Genomic DNA, 22,570 nt, shown 5'->3' with positions numbered 1-22,570 from the left:
CAACAGGTACTTTGTGAACATGCAATGTTTAGACAGACAACATATGTCCAAGCACTTACAATTAATACACCATTTATGTATCTTATTTTATAGTTTCATCTTCCACCTCTCTTGTATATTTCAGATGATAACACTTCTGGACAAAGCAGTTTATTGGCTCATACTTTAGAGAATGCACATGGCCTTAATCCTGCTTCCTTGCAATCACAGGACATAGTCACTGTATAGTTGAACACAGCTTTATAGCAGCCACCACATTTGTACAAATAAATCATTTAGTTGGCCAGCTCAGCTAGCAGTGCACCTACCTGGTACTTTTAAGGAGATCTTAGGTTATATAACTTCTTATTTTGGAGACCTGGAAATCTAAAAACAAGCTAGGGACTCTACAGAGCTAAACTTTATCTTGATGTCATAAAAAGAAAGTCCTGATTACAACCCTGCAAGCCATCATCTGGCAAAGAAATCAGACAGCATTAGTGCATTTAATGAAAACTAGAAACGCTGAGTGCAGGCCAGACTGCTATACACACAGCCCCCCGTTCTGTGCAGGTGAAAAGTACCACGCTAACTGTATGCACCTCTTCATGCCTGCTCAATAAATGAGACAGACTATGAGCTCTGGACCTCCTGACCTGACAATACAATGCTCTTTGGCTGCAATGAGAAGGATCATTTCAGAAGAGAGAGGACACTGGTTTGTTGAGAACACCACCTCTATTTCGTATCACAGTATTTCCCATATAGAATGGTGTTACAGAGATAACACTTGTTAGCTGAAAAGCACAAATTACAAACATATTTGCAAGAAGAGCTGTTCCAGAAGCAATGGCACTAAGAAGGCCAGTCTCCTACAGATCCATATTCTGCACATTGTGTGTTCTCCAGCTTGTAGCCTCCTCTCCAAATCCCCACTAATGCAGCAGTCTTGTCACTCCCTTTCTCCTACAGAGCTCTCGCACTGCTAGAGGACTTACCCCACTTCTTGGCCAGAGAACACTGTACCTCCAGATTCCTTCCACCATCTTCACCTTCAACCCTCAACAGACTGGTCAGTGCTCTTCTACCTCTTCTACATCTTTAATTCTCTCCCAGCTCCACCTACATACCTGCCTGCTCTCTGTCCCCTTTGTAATATCTGCAGCTCCTGGTAGTTTCCTAAGCTTTTAATTAGGTACCTTAGCCACCTTCTTTTCCCCAGTACGCTCCTGCTACCTCCAGTTATCACTGGTTAGATATGCAACATGCAGCAAACTCCCAGTGGGACTTGCATAGAAACCCACTAGCAGGTAGGTGTGCAAGTACCACATAAAAAGGCTAAGTGCTACCGCAGAAGCACCTCTGTGGTCCTGTCTCTCCTTATCTACAGCCACTTACTTGTAGAACTGCAATAGCTTAATGTTTGCAAGTGGCTTCACATTTTCTGGAGATGACTGGCAGATACTGAACATTTCACTTTTTCTGATGTGAGTGAAGAAGTATGCTGATGAGAAAGGCAAAGATAATGACATGCATCTGAACAGCAATTCTCTTAATTTAAACAGAGATCAAGCTATATCTAGGAATACATTTATTTACTTCACCCTATTCCGCCCTTAAAGAAGAATCAAGGCCTCCAAATCAAAGCATTAAATAGTCTTCCCCTCCTATTCCTCTGTATGTTCTGTGTAATCATTCTGCTTAGACAGTAGCCCAGAAATCACCGCTGGTAAGCAAAACAACAGATGACTGACTTGCGTGAGATCGACCCCAGTTTCTACTTTCTTGTACATTCAGTATTTCAGATGCACAAAGTCATCTTGTCCTTACAGCTGGAAAGAGAATAAGGTATCTCTACCTGTAGGCACAGAAACACAACAGAGTAGGGAAAAATCCATTTCTTTTCCTTAATTTAGTGTTTATTTAGTTTTCTAATCCAAATGAGAAATTTTGGTGCAATAGAGATAAGGGTTGAAGCAGATATCAATGGTATACACGAACTGAACACAAGCCTATTTTATCTTCTGGGATCTAATAAATGATTAGCCAAAGGTCTTTGTTGTAAAGGTCAGAACTTGAAATGGCACATCAACCTGCTTGCCAGCTGTCAAGAGTCAACAGGCCAGGGAAGCATGTATCTCTCTCTGGTTCAACAATGAACTGGTTTCATGAAATAAAATTAAAATGTCACAGAAAACTACTACAAACATCAAATGTTTACCTACAGGTTGAAGCTGTTCTTTAGGAAACAGGCTGGTACATTGCTGGCTGTTTTTATGGCCCCAAAAGTTCTTTCTCCTGAATGTTTACCAGCTACCCTTTAAGGACAATTCTCCAGATGCTCTCAAAACCCGCTTTTTTTTTTTTTCCCCACCCCAGTAAGATTGTGGGAAATTCATTATAAATTTCTTCACTGTTCAGTCAGAGCAGCATAAAGAATCTCTAATCAATGACGGCAACATTCCTTTGATGCTCCACTGCAAAAATAGCATACAAAGACAGGTACTAGACAGGCTCTCAGCTGCATTCAGCTACACTAAAATACTCCCCTTATTTTTCTTGTCCTTTTCGTACATGGCACTCAAATTCACTAAATAAATAAAAATACAAGCATCAAGAATAAATCATTACTGTGAAAAGCAGCTAGAAAAGCTTATCTGCGTTACAGAAATTGCATCAGTATAGGCAAACAACTAGAGAAGCTGTGTGACAGAAGAGGCGAGTTGTATCCCTGCAAATAGCAGTTTGTAGACTGATTTCATGAGCCTGGCTCAAAACTTGTTAATGAGACAGAGCCTGCATCAGGTTTACCAAGCTAAAGCACTGGGAGTAATTTCTCTTCCATTTTAATGTTTTAAATCTTGTGTCTTCTAACTATACTTCAGTCTATCTCAGTATTATTGCTATTAGGAGTTGAACTAATTGTCAGCTGAGAAGTGGCTTTTTAATTACTTGAAAGCTTAATAAAGTGTTTTATAATGCTTTATAATTTGCTCTCTAGAGCAAGAGAAAGTTTAAGTTAATACTTAAGTTTAAATTAATACAATGTTGGTGACTAGCAACCAATTAAGGACATTCATGCTCCATCAGTTCTGAAAAGCAGTTTTTAATTTAGCAGTTTGCATTTTTAGTGATTCATTCAATATTGCCAAACTTAGGATGCAGCAAATAGAACAGCTGATACTGTACCAACAGCCTGTTGTATGTTCTGCAGAAGCAGCCTAGGTAAACACATTAAAAATCATTCACTTTAAACTATTTTGAATCTATATGCATTTTTTTTACCTAGTTGCTACCCAGACAAACCCAGCAGAATTACATCTTCTAAATACATCCAGATGTAATTGCTTATGTAGTTAAATTCTAGGTTACCTTTCACACTGCAAACCAATGATACATGATTAAAGTGACTTAATGCTTCTCTGAAACTTAACCTAACCAGTGTCCTGCAGTGGTCCCCTCATCTAAGATACAATGTCAGATGAATTCTGAATGTTCTTGCAGTCTGGCCTTATTGAGAGTTGTCTATTATTGTCTCTTCTTGGGCAGCAGCATCCCAAATACTTTAAGAAACCATGGGAGTACTGTCATCTTCTACTGTTAAAAATAACTTCAGAGGAAGCCAGTAAGAGACACTCAACCCCAAATCTGTTGGTGTTGCATGTTACTTCAATTCAGTTTCTGTACCATTCAACTTCCAAGTCATGAACATTCTCAACCTTAGTAAAACTGATGCAATAAATTGATCAGAATTGTACCTTCTACTGTTAAAATAAGTTAGTTAGAAAGCTAAATTCCCACATTCCAACCACTAGTCAGGGAAATTTCTCAGGTAGCAATTTAGGATCACACTATCTTAAATGAGAAGCAGATCTTATTACACAGATGATAACCTATTTTGACAACTTAGTACATCAATTATTTGTTTTTTCTAGCAAAACTCAAAAAGGAAAATCTGGGTCTTAATTTTTGGAAGATGTAATCAGACATTAAATTGTAGTGCTTCAACTGTTCGTGGCAAGAACTATAAAAGGCTCCCACTGTAGCACTGAAAACCCTTTCAGTAACACCTCTTATTTACCTCTAACTCTCGGTCTTCACTCACGCTGGCCAAGAAGCAACTACCTTACAAGGGCTTTATTTCACAGCAGATTATTACACCTCCAAAGAAGCCGTTGCATCTCACTATCACTGCCTAAAAGAAGAGATCAAACATTAATGTCATGGTAGAATCATGATTTTGCACTGAATTGGCAGTTTAACATTGATGATGCTGGCCTCTGTACCAGACAGAACCAGATGTGGGAACCAAAATCTAAAAAGGTGCTAGCTAACTTTGGTATTTTTACATCCTCCTCCTATACAGTTAGCAACTTGTTTAAAATTCAGTCAGTTTGTAAAGTATAACCAAACAGATCTCGCCTGCTCAATTTCTGTGCTCTGCAAGGCTAACTGCATGCTCAGCTGTGAATAAAACCAGTTTTGGTTCACTAACACAAAGTTGGAGAGCAATTTCAGTACAGTGACAGCAATGGTCTATTGGCACATTCTAGGAATCAACAGTCTTGAGAGCTACCGGAAGTGAAACTAACACAGTAGGATTAAAGAAACTCATTCTAAACATTGCATTTTTGTGCTATGCACTAAGTCTAACGTACAGAAGACCAGTGCTTTCTTCTTTCTGAAGGCACAAGGTAGTGAGAGCATGTGTGTGGTGGTGCAAGTGCTCCAACTGAGGAGGCCAATAATTGATTGTCCAAGGAAAACAAACACATTCACAAAATTTTTATTAAAAAAATTCCCCTTTCACCTCAAACAAGTGAAGCTTAAGTTCTGTACTACTAGGTTATGTTTAGAAAAATGAAAATAATACAGTAATTTTTGAAGGCTATACATTGTAAAATCCCATAAGTCAGCATAAACTTGGACTGTGCAAGCAAATATAGCAAGTATTTCAGATGTCATTTATTTGGTCCATCAGATGTACAGTATAGTAGTAGTATCTGAGTTTACAAAACATCAAATATAAATAACCTGAAACTGTAACAATACACAAAATTTGCTTCTTACACTGACATACCAGGCAGTACGAGCTGAAAAACTTGAGTAAATTAACAGTTTTACAGTAATGTACATAGTGCCAGTTGAAGTTTAAGAACACTGTTGAAACATGGCACTAATTTGCTTTATTAATCTTTTTTCTTTACTTGTTCAGGGTGTGAAAAATGTTTAGGACTAGACTAAAAATATTTTTCTTCAAGCAAAGAATAAAAACATAGTTACTTAAAATCCTGGCATCAGATGATGACCCTTTACTAAACAAGAGTAGGTTTCTTGCGTCCTACTGAATTATACCTAAAAGGTATTTACACAAATATAACATGCTTTTTTCCTGTTTAAGCAAATACTTATCTGTAAGTATTCATAAACTATGTTTCTACTACATTTAATATATGGAATTAATATGGAAAAACTTCTGAGTCTATTGAGATGAGAGCTTTATCATCAAGAGCAACAGACACAAATTATTCAAGCCAGTGGTTTGGTATTCACATGGAACAAAGGCCTTAAAATTAATCTAGTTCTGGACATTTTTCACATCCCAACATAACATGATGTAACTGTAATACATTATCTGAATCATTCTGTCAAGGAGCATGTTCAGTCTAATGCTATAATTTCATCTTGCTCTTCTGTCTGCTCGGTACGCACTCTCTTTGTGCTGACACACTCATTATCTTCTAGTTTTCTCTTGCGGCTTTTGTTTTCCATATCATCATCAACATTGCTTGAAGTACCTTCATCTTCAGAATCAATAATCAATAGATCATCTTGATCTGGAGCTGCAAAATATGGGGTTTTTTAAATTCAAATGGATACTGTAAAGTTAAGTCTACTATCAACCCAAATTTCATACATAAAAATAATAAAGTTCCTAATACAACAACTACATCTTGGAGCATTCTTTATCCACATTCTTTGTCGGTCAGATGCAAGAGTATTCTGTGTGATTCTCTGAAATCACTGCAAAATAGGCATGGAAAAATATTGCAATAACCCCAAAATACAGGAAAAGCCTTCGTTAGCATGATCGTTTTTGCATGTACAAAATAGAAGAACTATCTGCAGCAGCCTTGAGAACAGAACTGTTGTTACGGACACCGAGCTGGAGTCCAGGCTCTCCTTTCACTAGTGCATTCACCAAACTCCCACTAGAAGCCATACTCCTTGAACGAGTGAGAGGGAACATGCAAAGACACAGAGGAGTGGAAGGGTAAGCAGACTTAAAAAGCTAAAGGATAGAATAAAGAACAGAAAACAGAACCAAATGAGAACTTTCAAGACATCTAGCGGATTGTTTTGAAGCACAAATTCACTGTAAAAACTAATTTTATGCTACATTTTTCTATATAATTTGAAATAAATTGTAGCAATACTCAACATTTAATCTCCCCTGAAACAAGAGGCAAGTGGAAGTGACCACATACTTGTGTGTGTATGTTAAGTAGGACCATCTGACAGGCAAAGAAACACGATCCAGAAGTGTAAGGCAGAACTAGAGATATCTAACTTACATCTGTCACAAGTACTCAGATTCATACACCATCCCTATAAAACAGCACAACTTTTCCAGTACATTAGCTTTCAGTGCTTAACCATCCCATGTTGATTTAAGTTAAACTATTGTGAGTATGGTGAAAGAAACACTACTTGAGGAGGGTGATGGTACTTCTTCCTCCCTACAAACACTACTTTCTTGCCATGCTTTGCTTGACAGTTGAAAGATTATTTTGTAAGTGGATAATAAAGACTTTGTCTTCAACTAACAAAATGAAACATGGTGAAAGACAGCCACAATTTTTAATCTGTAGGGAGAAAGTGACGAATTTGGTTCTTTGTTTGTCAAGCAACACTGTGATTATCAGATAGGATGGGTCTAACCTTATTTAAATCACTGTGCAGATGATGCTGACACCCTATCAAGCCCTTCTGAGTTAAATAATTGAATTTCAAGCTGTATTCACTGTAAACCTTTGTAACAATCTTAAATATGTATTTTTTAACAATTATAAAAGTGCATTTTGCTATGTAATATTCTATTTATGAGGCACCTTAAATGCTTTTTATTTCATGTTGGCAGAGTCTTAAGTCTGAAGACAATGATTTTAATTGGACTGCACTACTGAAAGATTATTTTATTTAATAATGATGACTTATTTACCTGTTGATGTTGAGGGCTGTGCTCCATCATCACTACCATTGGTAATGTTCTTGGATGCTGGCTCTGATGATGGTTTTGGACCAACTTTTTCAGGGGTATCACCAACAACTTCAAATTCTACATCTTTTTCTAGGTCTTCACTGCATTAAAATATACACGTTTTTAAACAACCAAGTGAAAATAAAACCCTATCTTTTTTCACAAGGACGTCATTCAGGTATCAGAGCACCCTGCCACTATTACAAAATGAGAAAAGCATAATAAAAGAAGAAAAAAAAATCTGTTCAGTTTTCCTTTATAATTTATGCTTTGTCTATTCATACTTAGGAATAAGAAAAATCATTACCTGAGCTTACCTTGCTTTCTCAATGCCCCATTCTTATACTCACTGAAAGTGCAGTATATTAATTTACTGTATATAGTATGTATATTATTTATCTAGGATTAAATATATACACCAATTATTTCAAACTGACTTCTATTTGCATTGCTGTATCTGAACACAGGTAGAGAAGCAGAGGATCTACTACCCCAGCACGCTGCTCTTCTGTTTTTTGAAACAGCTCTTTCCCACCTGCTGGCTGCCCCAACAGTAATTTTAGTTTTGTACTGTATTTTTATGTTGTGTATTAATAGATTATTCAAATAAAGTTTTTTTTCCAATTACTGTTGTAAAAAAACAAACACACACCCCAACAACAAAAAACATCCCTAAACTCTATAAATTAATTAAAAAAATTACCTCTGGGCTTTGTTTCTGCAGCTTAATCTCTGAGCTTTATTTATTAATTGAAAATTCTGAGTAGGAAATTACCTGTGGAACCATTCTACATATACACACAAAACTAATTATTTCAGAATCCTTACCTATGAAGCACATTGATCAACAGTGTATAGTCCTGGAGGAAATCATCTGCTTGTAGTCGAGTGCCATTTCGAATTCCAAAGTCTGATAATTTCCTGTGGTTATTTGCTACAAAAATAGCAAACAACTGCAATGTCTACAGCTATTTATGTAAAGATCCTTTACAGCTGAGTAAGTATGAGGAAATGAGTACTCCAGAAGTTTTATGTAGAAACATAAGATCAACGTTTATTAGCTATATTTCAAGTAAAAGATGACATTTAAGCCTATCAGGAGTTAAAACTACTTACGCTGGACTTAGTTACCACGCCTAATGAACCATGTTCAAGCACTCCACCATTATTACATTTTGGAGATAATGTTTTTAACACAATAGTGCCTACAAGCATCACAAGAAAAGGCCACAATCTAAGAAGAAGAACAGAACTTGCAAAAGAGGAAAACATCTGGTGCACACTTACAGCTGGATAACTCTTCTTGAGAAGAATCCTGACACTTCAGGCAGAAAGTACTTTATATAGGAAAGCTGAACTGGACATAGAGGCTGGTAGACAATACCACTAGCTATTCTCAAGCCACTCAAACACTTGCAAATCCAGTTCTCCTCAAATATTAGTCTACAGGATGAATATTAGAATATTTGTTATACTTCCATTCCACGTATCTTGCTTTCCTTCTAGTTTTTATCTCCTCTTACCTAAAAAACTTCAGTATGCCTACCTTCTGTTTCTCCTTCTTCCGAAGAGATAAGAATAGTTCCTTTTCCATCATCTATTTGTACATCTGGTGCTACCATTGCAAATTTTTCTTTCACTATCTGAAAAGATGAACGAGATTATTTAATCAATATCTTTTAGAAGTGTTTGAAGTCAGAAAGAGCCTTGAATTACGTTGATTTTCTTAGCCTGGGTTATTCTGTCTCTTGTTAGTTTAACTTTTTGGAAAACTTTAGGTTTAATTTTAAAAGAAAAAATGTATGTATCTGTTCATGGGTGTGATATGCATGTATATATAAAAAGAAACAAACACACAGACATATGCAGACATGCATAAATGTGTATGCTACCAGAGAGCAAAAACCTGCTAATTAAATGGAAACTCTTTCATTTCCTGAAGGCCGGTTTTAGTGTAGTGATAGGACAAGAAGGAATGGCTTCAAACTGAAAGAGGGTAGGTTTAGATTAGACATTAGGAAGAAATTCTTTACTATGAGGGTGGGGAGGCCCTGGCACAGGCTGCCCACAGAAGCTGTAGCTGCTCCCTCCCTAGCAGGGTTCAAGGCCAGGTCGGATGCAGCATTGGGTAACCTGGGCTGACGGAGGGTGTCCCTGCCCATGGTAGGGGGGTTGGAACTTCATTTTTGTGTTCCCTTCCAACTCAAATCACTCTGATTTTCAGGCATTTATTTTATTTTATTTTTTACTTCCACCAATTAAATAATTATATTTTTGATGCCTGAAACCTTCAGGTTTAGATACACTGAAAAATATTTAGACTACTTCAGAAAATGACAGAATTACCATCAGTTGTGACTACACAACTGCTATGTGGCTACTGAACTATCCAAATGAAATATAAATTTAGTTACAAAATAAAAACATTCTTTCACAAGATATACAAGCACACATGAGCAAGCACACTGCCTCATCTAGGTCTTGTAGCCGAGAGAAATGCAAACTGTGGAGCAAGTATAAACAGCTGATGTTCAGGCAAATAGACTGGAGAAAAAAATATTAGTAATTTACAGTATTAGAACCAAAATGAAAGCTGCAGCTGTCAAGATTTACCTTATCCTGGAGTGTTAGCACAGTAACTTTGTGTACATTAAGCTTCACAGTCACTTCTGGCTTACTTGCACATACATAACAGTTAGGATTTGGTGGATCCAAAGCACAAGGAACCAACAGCTTCTTTCTGGGATTTGGCTGCTTGTTCAGAAAAATCTTGAGGACAGACAGGAATAAATCAAGTTATTCAAGAAAATAACAGCACTCATAAAACCTGTTTCCCTACAGACTTACTCTCTTAGTCTCACAGGTTGCCCTGTTCCCTAATCCTCTCTGAATGGGGGAAAGTGCATATTACATCCTCTCCACGATGACACCTGTGCTGACTGACCAGCTATTGCCAGATACATCTGTAACACGACACAACCACATTTCAAGTCATGTCACTCCGGTTCTCTCTCCTATCCAGCAGCCTATCCTCATAAAATCAGAAGAATTTAACAATCCTTGAGACTGCCACTTCTCTTTTCATTGTGGCTGAAAGTACCCAGCACACTCAGAATCCACTGAAGCAACAAGTGAGAGACAGTAAAAACACACAATAGTCATCAAACAGGTTAAATGTGACTTTTAAATGAATAATAAAGTATCTTATTCACACTTACCGTTCTACACTGATCTATTTTTCCTGATAAAATCTTCAAGCCCTCCAGCACTATCAGACCAGCTATTACTGCATTAGTAGTTGCTATGGCTGGGATAATATTTCCTGCCATCGCTGCAAAACAAGCAAGAGTACACAGATTTTTAACAGTACATGAAAATGAGAAGTTTAATTATTTTCTAAATAAAGAAATGTTATATTTTATCCTTACATTTAATATCAAATCTGCTTTTCATATTCATACTGAAAACATGCATCCTGAGGTTCGCAGCAGAAGTGACAAAATCCATTGCAGAAGGGTCATCCTAAAACGAAGTGAATAGGTATTTAAAAATCAGATTATTCATTGGGAAACGTTTACAACACATGGTTCCTAAACCTTTAAACCAGAAAGATGTTCAAATGTCTGTACAATGTCTGAATATTGACTGTAGAAGTCAATATTCCTCTTCTTTCAGATGATATGGCTAGACACAGCAGTAATATTTTAAACGTGTGCTTAGAAATCTTACTTAGTATTTTTATTTTAATTTAATAAATTAAAGCACTGGCTGCCCAGAGAGGTCGTAGAGTCTCCTCTGGAGATATTCAAAACCTGCCTGGATGCTGTCCTGTGCAGCCTCCTCAAGGTGATCCTGCTTTAGCAGGGGGTTGGACTAGGTGATCTTTAGAGGTCCCTTCCAACCCTTACCACTCTGTGATTTAGTATATTAATAACACATGCCCAAATTAATGCCTGAACTCTAAATCATAATGTATGTCTAAAATAACATCTATATCCAAAATCTTACACTATTTTGTACTCAGTTTCTAAACCTGGTGTTTCAGAAAGGAGTATTTTTACTAACTCTTGTAATACTTCTTTACTATTTTGTCCACCCTATATTTACAAATTACATTTCTTCTTATGAGAAAGGACAACTGACTAGAGAAGGATTACACTGTATATCTGGTGCTAAAAGAGAAAATAATTCTCTTGTTTTTCTTCAGCAACACCCATATCACATACCTATCAGAGCTAATTACTATGTACCAGCCTGCAAAACTCTAGCTACAAACCAGTGTAAGAGCACATTTCAGAGAAAGCTAAAAAGGAAAAAAAATGAAGCTGCACTAATAAAATACTTGAAAAATCAAAACCTGACAAACATTTCTGAATTTGTGCTCTTTAAAGTTGGTCAATTATGTTATGTTACATCATAATAGTTAATTCTTTACATGCAATGAGTTACAAAACACAGTGTTTACAGCAGGTTTACGTATGGGAAGTGCTTCAGTGAGGTGCCAGGCATTTTGTTCAAGTACTATTATTATTATTATGGAATGAAACTGAGTGAATCCAATTAATATTTGCAGCAGATACATAGACTACAGCTGGCAAGCTGACCTTATCCCATATAAGCTCTGCTCCATCCCCCTTCTCAGCCAAGTGGAGTCTCAGGGTTTCGACACTCTTTGAAAATAAGTGTGCGTAGCTCTTGACATCGAGAACCTGCTGATCCTTCAAGAGTGCAGAGGATTCATTTTGTTGTTCAGATGTGTTTTTCTCTTTGGGAAAAAGAAAAGATTAACATCAGGAATACTTATAAAAACGCACTGAGGCATTCTCAAAGAGCTCTGGATTTTCCAGTTTCTGGAAAAAGAGGTTATTTTCTAAATTGAAGAATATTTTACAACAGATCTGCATTTAAAAGTGCAACTGTGGCACTACTTACAGGCACAAAGTGTGCAAATGTAAATTTTCAGCAGAATTCAGTTTTAAAGACATCTATCAGTGCTTATGGTGTCTGCTAAAATAAGCTGAGATGTAATTTTTTGGAATGTGTATTTTCTATAGCCAATAGTGAGTATTTAAAATAAGAACTGCAAAACAGTTTTAGAAAAAACATTTTCTAAAAAAGAAAAGCTTTAAATCTCTGAGAATTGCAAAGAATTAATTTGTTCACTGGCAGCACTCAACTGTGGCAGTGAGAAAATCTATCACATAGGTGCATTAACAAACAGCAGGGATGACTTACAAACATACAATGGGAGGAGGGACAATTACCTTGATTTTGTACCTCAGCCCAGTCCAGTGGCACTGGAGGCTTTCTTTTCCTCCACAGCTTATCCATTGTCAGCAGATATCTAATGTCATCTTTGAAAAGCTAGGAAGCATTAAAAAAGAAAAAAAAAAAAAACCAAAACATTAAAATGGAAGGAGGAAAAGACAACATACTTTATTTTTACATCTGCTGTGAAATTTAAAAAACAGCATTAGATTTGTAAGGTTTTGCTTTTCTCCTTGAAAGTATTTATATCAAATTCTGAAGGAAATAAAAGCCAAACAGATTTGAAAAACTTCTTATTCTCCATTCTCTAACACTTACTGCATAAAGCAGACACAGGTCCGATTAATTGGGGGGATGGGGAGGAAGTAAAGTCAAATTCAAGAAAGAATAGTCCAAACAGTGGGGTCATGTGCCTGCTGAAGCCATTGCTACAGCACTCTCTATATTCTCTGTGTACTTGTAATTCTCCCTGATTCTTACCAACCCTGAATTTCCAGTTATTATTACCTACCAACATTATATTCTATACTTATTTCCACTATTTACCCACTTTCAGCAACTGTTTAGAAGGCAAATTCCTAAACCAATTTGTATTTTCCTATGCTAGAACCTGATTAAACAGAGAAGATTAAACAGGCTGACAGTTTTTAGGTCCTTAAGTTGGTTCTGATTATACCCAGGGAAATGCCTACAGAATTCAAGTTTACCTTTTTCATATTAAAAGTAATTCAGATAAAGGTTTTTTCCCTGCAGAGTACGGACAAGTGCTGAAGCCATCTGGACAGAAACAGATGGAATGCCATAAAACAAGAAGTGCTGTAGAAGATCAACACTACAGCAAAACCAGTGGAAGTCATAACATGATTGCATAATTGATGGCTAGCTTTAAGTGTCCAAACTGAGTTTTGATTTAACTTTAAAGCACCTCATACACTTCACATACAGACATTTATTTGGGTTAAAGAAGATACCTTAGTAAAAAGTTTAACTGGATCGTATCCAGTTGATTTAGCCCACTCCTTAGTTGAAACACGTTTAATCTCACCATCTTCATTGGATGCTCGTGCTCTGGCTTCTGCTTCTGCTGGCTCCCCTATTAATAATGTGTGTTAGCAAATTAAAAAGAAAAAAAAAAATCAACTCAAATTATTTCCCCTAGAGTTAATAACCAAAATCACACAGGGACCATCAAATGGCTTTACTGCTCCCAACAAAAGCTGAATTAGACACAGAGCTACTACTCCTGTTTTGCTTCTGCACAGCAATTCACAAATTTAACTTGATGTTCCCCAGTTGGTGGCAGAAACAGTGAAAATTGTTTCCCATTAGTTTTCTCCACATAATGTTATAATTTCATAAATCCCTGACCATCCCCTTTCAGCAGCTCTTTTCATGGTTGAAGCGTCTTCTACTTCAACACAAACCGCCTCCCCCCAGCCCCCGGCATCTCCCTACCCCTGCCTATTCCTGTATTAAAAAAATAACCCATGCATACAGATGCTATTCATTTTGTGTTTCTTTATCAGTCCCAACTAGCAATTGCTATCATGATTCCTAGTAAGTAGCAGGCTGATGTTTCCATTGATCTATTAACATCTTAATTGAAAGAAATCAATTCCGAGACGATCACTTTATGCAGAAGTTTGTGAATGTTTCTCTGCTTTCATGGAGAAATAATTTCATATTTATCTGCACCAAGTTTACTTATCATAGCCCAGTCATTCTGCACTGTGAAGCTTTTGACTGCTTTTTGCAGTTAGTCCTCATCTTTGTAATTCTTAGTGACTGTACTTCATCATATATGCTGAACAGCACTGGTCCCATCCCCAACCTGACACACTCCACTAATCACCAGTTATCTCTATCATTGAGGTAGTTTATCCACCTCTGGATCTTCATTCTTTTGTCTCCCCATGGCTGCTTAACTCCTTCAGGTTTCTCAACAAAAAAAAAGTCTGAGTGCCCCCTGCAGATTCAAGCCTGCATAAGCCAGATGCTTGCCCACAGGTCTGCAGATTCCTTCCAAGGGCCTGCAGAACCAAGCAAGGAACCACTTCCCTTCACAAAGGTTGCACTGACCCTTCCTGACACACCACATCTGCCCACCGATTCTAAACAGCATCACTGCCACGGAGGGTTGGCTCACTAAGACACAGGGCTACAGCTCAGGCCTTCCTGTAATTGTCCTGGTATCACTGCTTAAGTAAGGGGCCTCCAAATATTCCAGCTGCCAGGAAGAAAAAGGAGCTGAACAATTGAACCTTAAGAAATCTCCAGAAACAAGTCATAGCCTCTGAAATAGAACATTTCAGTGCAGGGTAAGATGCCAGTTTATATTACTCACAGGCAGCTTCAGGATCAGCTCTGTCAGGAGAGACTTCTTGATCGGCATCTTCTTCTCCAAACAACTGGCTATATAATAATTAAGAACAACAACACAACACTACAATTTCATTGCATCTGGTTAAAGACTGGAACATCTGCTAACATATATATACACTTTAGAACATGTCTAAGTGCCACTTCATACATTGCTTTTTAAGTTGCTGGGATTCATCACACAGAGACTTAACACTGAAACACAAAATGTCCAATACAAAAATGAATTCAGCAAAACAGTTCTGTGTAACTCGATAGCTCAGCCAGCCTTATATTTACACTGCAGTATGGAATGCATTGCTCACAACCCTCCAAGATCTCAGCAAACCTTACATCTGTTGATAGATGCATTACACTGAAAAACACGTTAACTTCTGCTGGGCCAGACTACTTTGCTAGATTTTCTGTGATGTCAGAGCATGGCCTAAGTACTAACCAAACTTCCATTCTTATGTTGAAAGAATTAAAAGCCAAGCCCAAGACCCAGGTCAAAGAATTGGAGGTTTTTGCTGTAATCCATGTTCATTAAAAATACCAACCGAACACCACAAAACCAAAAGTGTCCCCCAATTTTTCCTCTGTCTGCAGGTTTAGAAACCAGAAGAGTGAACCTCAGTAACTGTTTCTGAAAGTAAAATCACTTACTTGAACAAATACTTAGCCCACACAATGCAGTGGATAGGTTCGGATGGAGTATTCCGGATTGTGCAGCCTGGGAAAGTCTTCTGAGTTGGTTTAGGATGACATTCATAACATTCTGTCACTCCCTGGTCAAAAGTGAAATATTTACTTGTCACACTGTGAAGGCTACTGATAGTACATGCCATTACCAGATGACCTGTAACTGTATCTCAAAACACCCAACTCCCTGTTGTCTAAAATAGCTAATGATTTAAAGCCACAAGAATAATATACAACCTAACCTTTTTAATAACTGTTACTTGTCCAAGGTAGCCTGCAGTTCCACTCTCTATAAGAGGAACATCAGCAGCCAGGCACATCCTGTTCACATGGTTACGAGCAGCTGCAAATGAAGTTTTTAAAGAAAGATTTAAATAATTAGAATGTTTTATTTCACCAAATTTAAGCTAATCTCCTATGCAAACATTTATCCTTAGCCTGTGGTATTTCATTATAGAGCACTACATCTTTTTCGTGAAGTCAATTTTCCAATTAACACAAAATACATTGACACTATGAAATATAAACTCAACTGAATCGTTCCATACATACACACAAAACTCATCAGTTCCCACAAAGCAGCAACACAGCAGTTAACATTGACTTTCAAAACACCCCTAAAAGCACTAACTACCCCTTCAATTTTCTAGTGGAGCACACAATCATCAGTCAAGCTACAGATGGGTTAAGAGGATACTTATTATTTAACTGAAATTGCTCAAGTACTAAGAGTAGAACATATTCAAGTTCTGTTTCTATGAGCAAGCAACTATTTTCATCTCCAATATGAAATCATAGTGAAAACTTCACCTCTGTTGTCCAGAGCATTCATAACCAAGGTAAACTGGCGGAAGAACTCTACGTTATAGTCAGGGCTACAGGAGAGAAAAACAATACTCAAAATGGCATCAAACTTCAAAGTTGTTGGTTATTATGCCACAGCAGAAACTATGCACATGCAAAGTGTGAACTAATGTTTGTGTGATAAACTACAGATATTATAAGTTTACTGCTAGACTGTAACTGCCCCATTTGTCTTCTGCCCATTTTAAAGCTGGGCGAAAGCATGAATTTTATGCTGCTGGAAGGAAGCTATTGCAATTAGTACTAATTTGACCAACGAAACAAGCAGACAACAAAAAAGTGATTATAGTGCTCTGACCTAATGAGTAAATTGGCTGAGCTGTGGTAACTGACCTTAAAAACCATCAGCTGAGACTGAAACATGCACACTGTAATTACCACAGCTCATCAGGCTGTTGAGAATTCGTTATACTGTGATAGCTCAATTGGTTTTGATTGTGCCTCCACCCCCTTAGGAGCCAAGACAAGAGATTTTCAAATACTGACACTTTAGTATCTTTACAATGCATTTTTCTGATTTATAAAAGAAGGTGGCAAAGAAGAGAGAGTAGAGAGGAAACAATGAGTAACAGCTTTACAGTTTCAGGAGAAGGATGCAGCAAGTCAGTGTTTCAGTGGCTAACAACATCAGTGTTCAAACAATTACAGAACATACCTTTTTAAGAAACTGGACAAATATAAATTAAAACATGGGAAACAGCCAATGAAAATCTACATAACCTTGTACTGACTAGTTATGGATCATAAAGATTATGTTTTAACAGTTTGGGGCATATATGAATGATACTCAGTTATACACATACACACAAAGGACTTTGTTTCTTTAATCATGGACCCAACATTCACACTTATTTTAAGCTACATATTGCTCAAGACATCAGAGCATCCTTACAGTGTGGAAAATTATATAGTAAATGTTGCCAATAAGATATAAGCAAATGACTACAGATTACTACCAGAGTGTAAGAAAACTCATGCAAAATCCACACTCCCCACTCAGGTGCATGGCAATCTTAGATTTACAGTTATTTCTTCTTACTTCACTAGGTTTGTAAAATATCTCAAAGCACACCACTGTAGCATTTAAATAACACAGTACTTGCAAATCAAAACATGTAATTAGAGCTTAAAAACAAACATACTTCATGATGCTATCATGGTAAGCTATAATATTAGCTTCTGGATAAAACTGTAACACGCTTTCCTTGGCAACCTAGAAATAAAAAAAAACAAGAACAAAAAAAGCCACTTATTATTTCTTCTGTCCTTCTAAAGATAGACTCGATACTAGTTGAGTATTGAGCAAGTTGATCACCTTAAGAGATTTAATTACTTCTATAATGAAATGTTGTGGATAGTCAAGATCAACTAACACTTACCTCTTCACCATAGAAACAAAGTTGTGGCATGTTTCTGGCACTGTCCATAAAATAATACTGAATAAGACTTGAGCTTTGACTTTTATCTCACCTGTGATTTTGATCTTCCAACATGCTTCTTTTGAAACAAAAACTGCCTGTTGAGATTGCTGACATCAATAGTATCCAAATCAATCTACAAACACACAGGAGACAGACATTTCACTTTTACAGAAATAAATGGAACAGAATCATTCAGTGTTTGACACAAATGTGCTTGGCCAAAATGCACAAACCTCACAGAGCCCTTTTCAGACCTGCATACAGGTGGTACATCTGCACTACAGCAATGGCAGAGGCACAGGTGAGCACATAATCACCTCTGGAGTCCACACACGGTAAATAATTACTAACAGCAGAACCCTATGTCAAAGATTAAGGGCTACATGGCAACAAACTTTCTGCAGAAAGAGTCCCTACTGAAAAGCCACAGGAATTTCAACACACGAATACACTGCAGGTAGTAGGAAGTCAGTAACCAATTGTCTGATTTACTGTAGGATAAATATTTTACTGAGACTTCAGCACACAAACTCAGAGAAGGTACTGCAGACATCTGCCCACACAGGCCTCACCAGACCCTGCCCAGGCCTGGCCACGCTGAACGCTGGCTCTGGCCCAGCCTTCCCCAGAGCCCAAGAAAGGCGACTCAGGAAACTAATTAGTACTTCTACTCTGTATTTGAGCATGGCTTTGAGCATGGCTTTTGGAATCAGTAAACCGAGGGCTGCTTTGTCCTCCAATTCTCACGCTGCAGGGCAAAGGTTTCTGCTGCTGGTCACCAGGACCAGCTGCCTAGATGTGTGTTTAAAAATTATGAAGTTTACTTAAAAAAAAAAAGTAAGATCAAATCGTGCAGTCAAAGTGTTTAAAATACATACCACAGAATACCTGTGATGTACAACCTCAAAGGATGCCATGGCTGTAATGCCTCTAACAGACATGTTTCTATTTATTAATATATGCAGATGAACAGCAGAATTTCAAACATCTTTAACCCTCACCACAAGAATTAAGTAGATTTAATTACAACTCTGAGAAAACTTATCTCTACCTTTGTTGCCACTACTTTTCCTTTACACAAACAGTTTCTCTGATTAACTGCTTTTTCTACAAATCCTTCTCTGTCCCTAACATTTTTAACCAGGAGGGAAAGGACATAATTCTTGTAAGCCTCAGAGATATTTCTCCCAAATTCCTATAGATATTGTTGACATACTCAACATAGTAATGCTTTTAGCTATAGGGAAAGTACTACCAGGACCGACTGTGCAGCGTGTTGTTTAAACATGACCTACCAAGGGTGTTCTCATATGCTTTTAATTTTATTAACCTAACATGGAATAACAAAAAACATATGCCCCACACTTCCCACTGAGGATCCTTTGCATGCAAGATCCATGCTCCATGATTAAACTTTTTTTTTTCCCCAGAAAGACATATTTTTAATTTATGGATTAATTTTTAATATGCAAAGAACTCCAACAGCTAAAGAGTTCTATTAAAACACTAAATAAATTACTGTGGATGCAATCAGAAAATATACAATGTTTTAGAATTGTATTGCAGAGTATCATCTATTAATCTTTATTACCCACAGTATCCTAGCAACTACTCGTGGTCTTGTACCTTGTCAGGAAAATGGTATTTGCAGGGAAACACGTCTCTACCTCCTTTCCTCTCTAGTAAGACACACTCAGAAAGCTTTGGTGGAAAGACAAAAGCCCAAGAACCTCAAATGAAAATGATTAAGTGCCTAATTCTGTTAAAACTTCCACTACCCAGAAGGCTTCTAATATTCTGCCTCGAGATAAGTGACATAAGCTACAACTGAAAACAGTGCCACAAGAACTTTGTTTCCAAAGAGAACACTTGAAACCATTAGACCTCAACAGAAGCTTCAATCTAGCTAAGAAAGACCAGAATTTAACAGTTAACCTAACTTTTATACTGCTCCTGTTTTTGCAAGTCAGAAGCCCTCGGAGCCTCCTAAGAATATATATTCATGTTCTTAATTCAGAGTTGGATTTTGAGTAATTTGCTTTTGTTCTTCATAAGCAAGAACAGTGGCACCACAGCATCCTCAATGAAATCACACACTTGTGACTTGCATTCAAAACGACTAGACTTTTCAGCATTAGTATTTTGTTTTAAAATACATTTCACAACTCACAGAAACAGAAAGCACTTTCAGGTGTTCAAGCTTGTTATTATTTAATAATCAAGGGAAACCTTCAACAAATTCACCAACGCTGACACAAGCAATTTATTCTAACAGCAAACTTCCTCCTTGTGTGAAACTCTCCACTCTCTTGCCCACCCACACTGTATGCTATCTGAACGTTACTGTCTTGCATAAAACACTGCCAACGATATTTTTATATGAAGATGGCCCCGATCCAACATGCACTTAAGTTAATGGAGTCCAACCAAGTTGGCCTTGAAGACAAAAAAACCCCAAACCAAAACAAAAAACTCCCTATAACAAGCACATCCCGATGAGATTTATGCCTATCTGGAAAATTGGGAGATATTAAATCTTTTCTATTATAATGTGCTGCAGGAGTACACAAATGACACACTAAGGCAGGGATAAAAACCAAGGGGAAACATGCAGGAAAGGCAGGCTTCCACTCTTCTGCAGGTTTCCTTCACGGGACTGGCTCTCAGTGGCAGACACAAATCAAAGGGACAATCAGGAATGGCAATTAAGCAATCCTACAAGCTTTTAAAAGTACTTCAGCAGGAAGGCCCGAGTTGTGTGAACAACGAGGTAAACCAGCACCCATAATCTTCTACTAGCTGGTACGATAAAAGCTGTTTCTAATATGCTTTGCTCAACAAGTCTGACTGTAGAACAAGCTTCTTAGAGAAGTTGTCACACACAACTCTCCGGCGTGACTCCAGGCCAGGCAGAGGGTAATGAAGGAAACAGAGCTGTGCGCTGGCTGGGTCTGCACTCCTGGGGGTTCTTAAAACCAGAACTGTGCACAACTACAGTAACAAACTGTGAGAAACAAGCGTCGGGAAACCGGGTGACCAGGGTTTTGCTGACAGTTCTGCTCCTCCTATACACACTCAAGAGACCAGACTCAGGAAGCAAAAGCGAAAGTCAGACCCCGCGGGGAGCTATCGCGGGAAGCTATCGCGACCAGACTTCCCGGGCTGACAGCTTTACAACTCGGCATCTAAAAATACAATTCGTGTCCCCTGTATTCTGCTTTTCGCTGCAGCCCGTCACCGGACCATCACCCCCAGTGCCAGGCACAACCAGGGGCTTCAGCCCGCAGCGGCCGGGCACGGACCCGGCCCACGGCTATTTCCCAGGAGATTTCACCTCGGGGCTCCGAGAAAGGCGCAGCCGCTCTTCCGCCCAGCGCCGCTCGGGCCGGAGCCGCTGCTGCCCCGGGAAGACCGCCCTCTCCCTCCCTCCCCCCCGCCCCGGCGGGGAGCCCGGGCAGAGCGGCACGGCCGCTCGGGGCGGCCCGCGGAAGAAAGCGCCGTCGGAGGCGGCGGCGGCGCGGATGGCGCCTACAGGCCGCGGCCCCTTTGTGGCGGAGCCCGTCCCGCGGCGGCAGGGGCGGCGCGGCAGCCTGGCCCGGCCGCTTTGGCGGGCCGGGAGCAGTTTGAAAACACGCAGACAATGCGGCTGGCGGGAGGGGCCGCGCCGCGCCGCCACAGCGCCCCCGCCGCCCCGGCCCCGCACAGGCCCCCGCCCCGCTCCCCGCCGCTCCCCCACCTCCCCCGCGCCCCAGCCTCGGTTTGGCCGCCGCCCGCCGGCCCCTCATCCGCCCCGGCCCCCGCCCCAGCCGCGGCCCCGGCCCGCACCACGTCGATGTTGCTGAAGCCGGTGAGCACCAGGTCCTTGAGGAGCTCGCAGCCGATGCCGCCGGCTCCCACCACCAAGAGCCGCGCCTGGGCCACGGCCTCCGCCAGCTCGCTGCGCAAGGGGCCCGACACCGGCACGGACATGACGGCAGGAGAACAACAGCGGCGGGCAGAGGCAGCGACTCCGCGCGGCTCCCCTCAGCCGGGCCGCACTCCGGACAGCGAGCCCGAGCGAGACCAGAGCGGCAGCCGCCCGTCTCTCCCACCGCGCCCCCTACCGGTGGGGAGGCCCCCAGCCCTCTCCCCCGCACCGCCCAGGAAGGCTGCGGAAGGGCCGGCGCCCGGGCGGGACAGGGAGGAGGGAGCCGCGGGTTCGAGCCCCGCTCCCGCCGCCCGGGCCCGCGCTGTCCCGCCTCTCTGCTACCGCCGCCAGGGCTCGTCCCACGGGCAGCGCGCTCACCGACCACAGCTGGGGAACCGAGGAGGGCGAGCGCCCGTGGGGAGCACGGCCTGTATTCACGGTGCCACCTCAGCTCTTTTTGTGCATCAGCTGCAGGCCCCAGACCCACCTCTGGCAGGGAACAAGGTTCCCTTCGATTCTTCCTTAAAAAAACTAGTTCTGCAAACACATGCCATCTTTCCAGCTCCCCTCCCCCCCTTTTTTCTTCTTTAAACCCACAAGTTCCCTGCGTTAAACCTGTACAAAGAGCTTTAAGGACACTTACTTAGATTACTCCTCCATTAAGTCAATCAAAACACTGCAATTTAACCTAAACCAACAGGGAACTCTGCAGAAGAATCCAAACTAAAACAGCACCAGCAGCCTGCGAGCACCAGACTGCGGTAGCAAGGCAGGTGCTGTACCCACCCCCACTGGGTACCTGCAAGAACA

The 22,570-nt window shown here is 39.8% G+C and overlaps 1 protein-coding gene across 1 annotated transcript; it reads right to left on the bottom strand.

The window, feature by feature from the left end:
• Positions 1–4,749: 4,749 nt before the first annotated feature.
• On the bottom strand, positions 4,750–21,822 carry UBA2 (ubiquitin like modifier activating enzyme 2; the record flags this gene model as incomplete). Its single annotated transcript, XM_084269949.1, has 17 exons — positions 4,750–5,822; positions 7,202–7,341; positions 8,069–8,174; positions 8,787–8,883; positions 9,854–10,009; positions 10,459–10,571; positions 10,669–10,762; positions 11,845–12,005; positions 12,505–12,604; positions 13,480–13,601; positions 14,853–14,920; positions 15,533–15,654; positions 15,811–15,911; positions 16,379–16,443; positions 17,575–17,645; positions 17,903–17,986; positions 21,679–21,822. The coding sequence occupies 17 exons, from the start codon at positions 21,820–21,822 to the stop codon at positions 5,641–5,643; spliced, it is 1,926 nt and encodes a 641-aa protein (XP_084126075.1). The 3' UTR covers positions 4,750–5,640.
• Between the last annotated feature and the right edge of the window lie 748 nt (positions 21,823–22,570).

The sequence above is a fragment of the Gallinula chloropus genome (assembly GCF_964237585.1).
Source record: "Gallinula chloropus genome assembly, chromosome: 13".
Lineage (NCBI taxonomy): Eukaryota > Metazoa > Chordata > Aves > Gruiformes > Rallidae > Gallinula > Gallinula chloropus.
The sequence above is the reverse complement of the archived record's forward strand: the minus strand, read 5'-3'. Positions and strand labels throughout refer to the sequence as shown.